This window comes from Mus pahari, chromosome 14 (assembly GCF_900095145.1).
Source record: "Mus pahari chromosome 14, PAHARI_EIJ_v1.1, whole genome shotgun sequence".
NCBI lineage: Eukaryota > Metazoa > Chordata > Mammalia > Rodentia > Muridae > Mus > Mus pahari.
The window spans coordinates 29,385,515-29,395,125 of record NC_034603.1 but is presented as its reverse complement, the minus strand read 5'-3'; the positions used below and the strand labels follow the sequence as shown (position 1 = coordinate 29,395,125).

Below are 9,611 nucleotides of genomic sequence, written 5' to 3'. Positions count from 1 at the left end.
AGAGAGAGAGAGAGAGAGAGAGAGAGAGAGAGAGAGAGATCAGAGGATAATTTGCAGGAGGAAATTCTCTCCTTCTACCCTGTGGGTTCTAGGACTGAACTCAGGTCATCAGACTTGAGCCATCCCCCCCAACCCTCGTGGTTTTTTGTTTTGTTTTGTTTCAAGTCTTTCTCACACTATCTGTTACATTTTCAGACAGAGTGTGCATTGGTAGTTTAGTGGCAGAATTCTTGCCTGCAGGTTAGTTGGACATCCTAAGCCCCTAATTTCTTTAAAAACAAAACAAAACAAAACAAAAAACCCTTCAAAGTCTGCAACTGTTTTAGCACCAGCCTACTACACCCAGGAGATGCATTTGTCAGTTCAGCGTTAACAATATGAATAGGATAAAATGAATGGAAACAGATCGATGCCAGCCAACTGCTGATAGAGCTCTGAGAAGTGCTGTAGCTCAGAGCTCCCAAGAGCTTGAAGATGCCAACCAAGAGCTGCCCCTGGTCAAAAGCAAGGAGTGGGTCTGAGCTGTGTTGCAGCTCTGCACATATCCAGGGCAGCTCTGCACATATCCATGGGGTGCTGGGTGTCCTTGAATCTAGGGGCTTAAACTGTTGTGGGAGCAATCAGGTCCTCATCTGCAGCCTGGCGGTGGAGGCTCTTGGAGGCTGAGGGAAGAACAAGTCCCCTCTGCCTACAGTTGCAGGTGGAGTCCTGGAGGCTAGCTCACCTGAGCTCCCTGCCAAGGAAGCCTCATGTCCTGGGGGTGTCTGTCTCAGGTGAGTGTGTCTCGGTGAATCCTGAACGCACTTGTCTCTTTCTTCTCCACTGAATTCCAATGCCCCCTGTACTGGAAACCCAAGTGTATAGGCTGGGACAGGCTTAATGTTGGTATGAAGGTAGGATCAGCGATAGCAGTAACTGAAGAAGAGTGGTCAAACCTGGAGAGGAGGTTCAGAACCCAGAACTCTCCAAAAGATGCTGGAGTTCACGATCAGATGTGTCTGTCTCCACTGATACTTGTTGAAACATTTTGACCATTTCCAGAGCTCCAGAAGGACTCCTGACCCCTGACTCTACCCTCCTTATTCAGCCTGGATGTTTGTTTGTTTGTTTGTTTTCTTCTGCCGCAGCGGCTGCACCAAACAATTATCAGCAATCAGCTTTCAGGTGTGAGCTTGTGGACTGCAGAAGGCTACTCGATGGCTGCTACTAAGCTCAGGGATTGGGGCGTGCACCCTAATAATATGCGCAACACATGTCAGTTTTGTGTATAGACCTATGTCTCCTCCCCAAGATATCCCATAATGTCTATACAAATACTCCAACCTCTCGATATTTCTGAAGCCTAATGCACGTTGGTCCCAGGCAATGAATCGGGATGCTCAACCTGGTGACTGGAGTCATGTTGGAGTCTCAGATCTGTCAAACGGCCTGGTTTTTAGAGTTTTGGGACATACATTGATGTTAAAAATCATGTCAGTGAGCTGTCTTAAAAGTCATGGCGCTGGGTTGACGGCTGAAGAGATGAACAAATCCACTCTGTCCACTGTAGGGATCTTGTTTTCCTTAAGGAGGTTAGCTTGGATGGTCTCACTATATAGAAATGTCGTAGAGGTCCTCCTTATTGTGGGATAATGATTAGCAACCACAGATCGCAAACTGGTTTTTTCTTTGTGGATTCAAAAAGCTACTGGGCCAGACACAGCTGCCTCCGTTTCTTTCTCATCTGTTTCTCTTTTGAAGGTAGGCTGACAATTTCTCAGCCCCAGATCATATTCTATAGATTTCTTACTTCAGAGTGGGCGAGGAAGGCAACCATAAATAGTTCTCATGTTTTTCTTTCTCAAAGGATGGGCATGGAGTCAGATTAGGGATTGGGCCAGGCTTGGAAGTAAGAGAGACTTCCTATGCTTCCCACCAAATGAATTCTGTGAAGGAGTGGTACACTGTGGACTTTAGGTTGAAGTGAGCCTCGAGCCCCAGGTGCTGGAGACCTCCAAATGGAGGAGGAGATGGCCAATCAGGAGCTGGCTCTGTACTGCCAATCAGGGGCCGTTAGAGCAGACAAGCAGAAGCTGAGCCCCACTCCTCCTGAAGGAGTCCTGGGTGTAAAGCCTTTGCAGAAGGAACTGGAGCAGTCGCCCAGCAGCTGGAGAGGAGAGTCACGCTAGGGTACACCACGGCCAGTGTGGGGTCAAGCTAGGGATTGTCTTTGGAATGGTCTTCAGCCAGATGATCTCAGCTTAGTTTCAAGAAGTAGGGTTAGGCCTCACTCCCTGCTGGAGGAGTAGGCAGAGGAAGCCAACAGGAAGCCTCAGGATATACACAAGGAGAGGACCTGGAGCAGGCCCAGGAGAAAGAGCCAAGTACTGAGAAGCAAGGGAGAGGAAACCCGAGAGCTTCGTGGCCCCACAGTTCTCAAAGCTCGCCCCACAGCAGACCACTGTTAGGGCCGAGCAGCTTGGCTAGAGAAGGATGCGGTCCAGAGTGGTTCTGTAACATTTACCAGAAGGGCAAACCGTCTAGCATTGAGTTTCCAGTGAGAGGAGTATAAGGCTACAGAGTCCCCTTTCTTTGAGAGCCCTGTATCCTTTCCTCTGCTTCCTGGACCCCAGGCTCGGGGAGTCCCCACTTCACCATGCTCAACTCCCCAATCCCTGCCACTGCTCTGGGTTCTCCGGCTATTCAAACTGAGGTGCTTTCCTGCCCAGGGAGAAGTTAGGGGGACAGCCTGCAGAGTTTGCTGCCAGCAGACAGGTTAGGTTTTTCTTTTCTTTCCTGGGGAGTGATTGAAAGCACAAAGGGTGGGGCTAAAAGTGGGGGAAGAGGAGGTTGGTGGGAAGTTGGAGCTCAGTGATGCTCTAGATCCTGATCCCATGTCACTTACTTCTTTCTCAAATAAAGAACCCTGGGACACATTAACAAACAAAATGCATTTAGGGGCTGGAGAGATGGCTTAGCAGTTAAGAGCACTGGCTGCTCGTCGGAGGTCTTGGGAGCTCCCAGCAGCAACATAGCAGCGCATGGCCATTTGTAAGTCCAATTCCAAGGGATCTGAGGTTCTTTTCTGGGCTCCAAAAGCACACCAGTTACACATGCAGGCAACACTCATGCACATAAAATAATAATGAACAAATTTAAAAAATAATTTAATGGTTACATTTTCATCTAGGTTTATAAGATACTCTGATCACATTCACTTCCCATCCCCCCACCCCCGGCTCCCCTAAGCCTTTATTCTCTGTGCACATGAAAACTTTGCTGTGGGGCCGGGCCATGGTGGCACATGCCTTTAATCCCAGCACTCGGGAGGCAGAGGCAGGCAGATTTCTGAGTTCAAGGCCAGCCTGGTCTACAAAGTGAGTTCCAGGATACCCAGGGCTATACAGAGAAACCCTGCCTCGAAAAAAACCAAGACAAAAAAACAAAAAAAGAGAAAATGTTGCTGTGGTACACAGCGTGTCCTGCTATGCCCGCAGCAGCTTTGTCACATGTCACATGACTGCACCACATCCTTCAATCTCAGTTTTCTTTCTCGTGTTTGATTTTATTTCATGTCTTTTGTTTATCAGGCCCTAGGAACAGTAGGCTGCAACAATCAAAGACAGGTTTATATTCTCTCTCTCTCTCTCTCTCTCTCTCTCTCTCTCTCTCTCTCTCTCTCTCTCTCTCTCCCTCTCTCTTGTCTCTGAGTGGCAGGCTAAACCATCTAGGTTTATGTGACCTCATTCTGTGATGCTCACACAGTGCCATGGCTATGTGATTGGATAATTGGATAAGACATTTCTCCAAATATGTCCTGTTGGGCATGACCAACCAAACTGGCAGAGTAAATGACACAGAAGAAATCCTAGCTCAGCTGATCACCATGAGGAGAACACAAAGGGGGGAAACGAATCCATCTGCAGGTGACACACCCCAGACTCTATCGACCTACCTTCTCCCCTCCCTCTGTCCCCAGCCCCAGCCAGGGACATAGTCCAAGTGACAGTTCTATAACCCTCACCAGAAGGGCATTCCTTTATTTCTCATAAGGAAATCACTTCATTTAGATCTTCAGTCTTTTCTAGGGTAAATTTTGCAACAGACCAGCAGACAGACAAACAGACCACCAAAACAATTAAACATCATTATCTTCAAAAATCTTAAGAGATTAGTTCTCACAATCTCTTCTTGTAAGGAACATGAAAACCTAGAAGAACACAGCCAGGTCTAGTGGCCCATGCCTATAATTTCCCCAGTCAAGAGACTGAGGCAGGAGGATAATAGGTTTGAGGTCAGCCTGGTGTCAGTAAAAAGAAAAAAAAACCAAGACAACAAAAGCACAGAAGAAGAAATAATCCCTATAAATATTTACCCTATAAAAACTGAAGCTCTAAATATAGTGACCTTTTTATAACAAATAAGGTAAACTTGTTTTAAAATGCCAAAAAAGCCCCGATTCCAGAAATTTCAAGGGAAAACATTTTATAATCATTAAACTGTAGGTAGTTATGATGTTTAATGTTTCAAAGCACTTCTGCGTTTCTTATGAAGAAAATGGGGCCAGGCAGCACCCAAATATGACAGTTTGCACACACACAAAGAAAATCAGGCCACTCTTAGTCAACAGAATGGATTCAAAAGCTCACGTTAGAGCCGGAGATTCAGCTCAGTGCCTTCTAAACTTGGAGCTCTGGGTTTGACCCTTAGTACTACAAAACTGAGTTAATGATCTATTTGAAAGTCCAAGGCCTGAGTGTGTCTCAGTGGGAGAGCATGCATTTAGTGTGTGCCCATAAGGCCTTGCAATCTGTCTGTGACATCGACACTCCCCATGGCCCCCAAAATAGGAACGAAAGAAAAGAAATAGAGAAATTAAAACTCAGGATGAAATCTCAGTAGCCGGGATTGAGGAGTGCCACACAGAAAGCCCAGTTCAGTGGACTGGAGGAGAGAATGTCATCTGTAGGTAGAACAAGCCAGAGAGTGTCACAGAGGAGACACGTGAGAGTCACGGGGTTGTGGGGGGTCTCCTCAGATTCTCAGACGAGCACAGGGGTGGCAAGATTTGCTATCTCTAGGGACAGGGCAGACATGGGGTGACCTGTGGTCATCAGACCTGTGTGCTTAGTCTTCTCATTCAAAGCTCATTTTAACAAACATCAGTGTTCCCATACTGGTCTGAGGGAAGAAAGAGACCTTCCAGCCCATACTCATTATTCATTCGCTCTGCAAATATCCATTACCAAACATTTTTCTCTCTCTCTCCAATCAGTGTTCCCCAGGGTGTCTCTCCCAGTTTCATTTTTCCTCTCAGTCAGAGCCCTGTAACATTAGGAGCAGATCCCGTTTCTAGCAGTGAGAACCCTGGAATACATTTGGGACCTTTACTCTTACCCAATCTGGTTGACTGGGAAGAAGTTACTGTTCAATGATGCCAGGAGCAGACACAGGGCCTCATGTGTGCCAGGCAGATGCCCTGCCATGGAGCAGAACTCCATACAGAGCGTACATGAGTGCACACATATCATTCAGTCAGCTCCCGAGATGTGCATCCAGGAGCTGCCTCGGAAATTGAGTTCTAAGGAGGGTGGCCGTGTGATCTAAACTGTGTTTTAGGTGGGCAGGTGGGAACTAGAGCATATCACTGGTTTTTATTGAGTAAGTGGATCACATGTCCTTTCCCCCCTGAAAGCTATGAAATGTATTAGAAAATTGGTTTCTGCTATGTATCATACAGTGGTAGACTTGTCCCCACTTGGGCTGCTGGCTGATGTGAATACACCAGGGCAACTGGACGAAAAGTCCAAGCCTCGTTGAGCTAGGGTACACATGGGGCCTCCTCTCTTGGGGATTCACGCCCTCTGATTCTTGTTTCCTTTCTCTTTTCTTTATTTCTTTTTTACTTTTTTCTTCGGGTGGGTGTGGTTGCTTGCCTGCATGTGTGTCTGTGTGCCACATGCGTGTCTGGAACCCATGGAAGCCAGTAGAGGGTCTTGGGTCCACTGCAACTGAAGTCCCTGGCAGTTGTAAGCTGCCACGTGGGGCTAGGAACTGAACCTTGTCCTCCGCAAGAGCAAGCGCTCTTAACCAGTGAGCCCTTCCTCTCTCACTAATCACCGTGTGCTTTGTTTTCCTGACAGGGATATCGTGGCCTTGGTGGCTCAAGTGATCCCCATTTATGCTGTGTCCCACCTCTTTGAAGGTCTTGCTGTGAGTACCAGTCCTGGTTCCCCCCAGAGACTTTCATGGTCTGTGTAAGCTGTTTCTTCTGACGATGATACATTTCAAGAGGGATGAGAGGCTAGAATGACCTAGGGGGGGCTCCTATTGATAGTTATCAGGGTCGCTTCTGCAAAGCATTATCACAGAGTCTTGTTCAAGCCCGAGGACCACAGAGAGGCGTTCTGTGTTTGGGAGGTGGGGGTAAAGACATCAGCTGTGTTTATGCTGATGGATGTCACCTGCCCACAGTGTACCTGTGGTGGTGTCCTGAGGGGCACTGGAAACCAGAAGGTTGGAGCCGTCGTTAATGCCATCGGCTATTATGTCATCGGCCTCCCCATCGGGATCGCACTGATGTTCGCTGCCAAGCTGGGAGTGATCGGTAAGCCTCAGTGTCCGGTAAGCCTCATTTCGGGAAGGCAGGCCAGCTGCCCACAGGCCCAGGGAAGATGGACAAGCACACAGGAACCTCACTCTGCTTCCCATGCTCCTTCTGTCCGGTGCCAGAGAGTGAGTGTGCAGACAGTGGATGAAAAGTGACCAGGATCCCAGAGCTGCCTGGCCACTCCCCTCTTGCTCCTGTGTCAGCATGGGAGCACAGAAAAAGGTCATTTCTATTCTCCTCATCCTGAGTCAGCCAGTCCTTAGTCACAGAGTGTAATATCCAGGACCTCTGAAGCACAGGGAAACATTTTGTATGTAATCTTGCCCTGTTCCTTTAATGAGGTCTCACAGTACTGGGAGCCCCTTACCGGGGGCCTTGCAGTACTGGGCCTTCCTCCTCTAGTATCTTGGGGAGTTCGAGGTGAGTTGGGGAAGCCCCAGGTTAGGATGCACAGGACTGGACATAGAACTTGCTAGAACAGCACCCTGTGTTCTCAGCACAAAGGGCAAGGCTGTGATGGCCTCCTTGTCACCTTTGTCCCAGTCTTCAGCCTCTGCTCCCCACTTACCACCTCACACATCTCTGAAGAGGGATGTGTGGAGAGATGTAGCTCAGAGGATGGTGGGGCAGACTCCTCTGTATGACCTTGCTGTGTTTGGAGCAAAGAGCTGCACCCACGGGCTCTGAAATTACCAGAGCTCATCTTAGGAGAAAAAAAAGTAGGGAGATAGATAATTATCCAGCTTTGGTTTCTAAGATAATAATTGAGAATTCACTGGCCATGAATAAACGGTTACAGGAAAGCCTAACTGTTGTCTTTGGGGTGAAGGACTGACTGACTCGGGCGTGACTTGTTTGAATCCATCAGTGTGGCAGGCTCAGAGGTGATCAGGAGTCATCTGAGAGCTGCTGAGGACCTCCAGTCTCACGTCTTAACTCCTGTCCTTCCATTTTCTCAAGTCCAATAATATTTTAATTAAAAATATTGGGGTTATCTAAAGATGGAGATCGCCAGAGTTCTTGTGGCCATGAAGGTGCGGCTGTTATTTAGCCGAATTTCCGGTGTTGTTCATGGCTTGGATACACCGATGGCAGGCCAGGGGAAACATCAGAGGAGTCTGGTTTTTGAGTAGTATTTTTATTTAACACATTTCCAAATTATTATTATGATAACGTGCAACCAGAACAAAATGCTAAGAAGACATTTTGTAGTCTCTTTTATATTTTTATTAATATAATTTTAATTGACAAACAATATTAATTAATTAATATTAATTTAATTGACAAACACAATTATGAACATTTATGGAGCACAAAGTAATGTTTTGATATAGCAGAAAATGTGGACTATCTAGGCCAAAGTAATTAGCTTATCTATCTCCTTGTGACGTTATTTTATACAGTGAATGAGATGTCTGAAATTTACTTAAGAAAAAAAAGTTTCACTCTAAGTTTGGCTGTGGTGATACTCACTATGTAGACCAAGTTGACCTAGAACTCACAGAGAATTCTGCCTCTGCCTCCTGAGTTCAGGGATTCAAGGCATGCACCATCATGTCCAGCTCCATCGAACTTTGTTTTGTTGTTGTTGTTATTTTAGAGTCTTCCCATGTAGTCCATGCAGGTCTTGAACATGGGATCATCCTGTCTTAGCCTCCTAAGTGCTGGGATTACAGGTGTGTGTCCCCATGTCCGGCTGAGTTAAAGTTTTAGAAAGGAATCTTCTTTAAAATATAGGTACATCTACATCCCAAGGTCTGTATTCGGCCCACTTACTCATTTCATGAAGTGTATCTGTTGTGGGCAAAGCAGGGGGAGCTAGGGATTCTTGGAGGGAAAAAGCAGAGGCCCTGGGGAGGTGAGGGATGTGGGAGACCTGTACTCGGTCATTCTAATGGCCTCTTAAATAGAAATACAGTAAGGTTGGTTTTATCTTTCCTGTTGCCAGCATTAGAGCGTGCAGCGTGTAAGAGGTTCCCAGAAGCGCCTCAGGAGGCTGCAGGTTCTTACAAGCAGACAGAGTAGTCACAGTGGCTATCAATTTCCTGTACAGTTTTTCAAACATGTAAATTATGGCTCTGCCCAGAGAAGTCTGGTAATCATCCTGCATCTTTTAATAGGGATTATGGCATTAGTGGAAATCAAGTTTGTTACTCAAATTACAGCCTGAGCTAGGCAGGTATTTCTGTAAAAACAAATGTTTGGACTGAGAGTGTGGTTTCTATGCAAGACTGGGCACTCGTCTGAAGGAGGAAGCCAGAGGTTTTTCTTACTCCATTCTAGACCTGGCAGGTGGCTACTGATTCACTCCTGAGAGAAGCTCACTGACTACTCCTCGTAAATAAGATGTGAGGGCATCTAGCACCAAAGGGCATTGTAAAGATAAACCTTTGAACTACAGCTCAAGGCTTAGCCTCAGCCCTTCTATGGATTTGACTGGTTTGCAAAGTCTGTGTATTGGGATCCCGTTACATAAGGGAATCGCCCTGTCCTGTCCCCCATCCCTCATTCCCTCCCTCCCCCGTTTGTCTTGGCAGAAAGTTGAAAGGCAAGCAGAGGAGTGGGGGAGGATCATGGGGGATGAGGGTGGCTCAGGTGTGTCCTGACTGGTCTTGTGTGGAGGCAAAGTCAGGGAATCTGAAGAACAAGCTGTGTAGTCAGATTTCCATAACATGGGGCTCTGGGTTCAGTGAGAGACGCTGCCTTAAGACATAAGGTGGAGAGAGACCCTGCCTCAATATTTTAGTGGAGAGCAATTAAGGAAGACAGCTGATGACAGCCTCAAGCCTCCCCACACATGCACATGCACCTTCCCTAGTGTCTACACACTTGTAAACTTACGAACATGCATGCATGCGTAGGTCATATAGGAAAACAAAGTTCATCTCTTTTAAGGATCATGAAGCAGCAGTTTTTTCTGGAGAAACTATTCCCTTGCATCTGGCCCTTTTCTTTTCTTTCTTTTCTTTTCTTTTCTTTTCTTTTCTTTTCTTTTCTTTTCTTTTCTTTTCTTTTCTTTTCT

At 46.7% G+C, this 9,611-nt stretch overlaps 1 protein-coding gene across 1 annotated transcript in view; it reads left to right on the top strand.

Annotated features, from left to right (window-relative positions):
• The window catches only part of LOC110331325 (multidrug and toxin extrusion protein 1), a 34,616-nt gene that overhangs the window by 18,732 nt on the left and 6,273 nt on the right, over positions 1-9,611 (top strand). The window contains exons 13-14 of the mRNA XM_029545800.1: positions 6,123-6,192; positions 6,454-6,720. Coding sequence (XP_029401660.1) covers positions 6,123-6,192; positions 6,454-6,720 — 337 coding nt within the window. The remainder of the gene's footprint in view (positions 1-6,122; positions 6,193-6,453; positions 6,721-9,611) is intronic.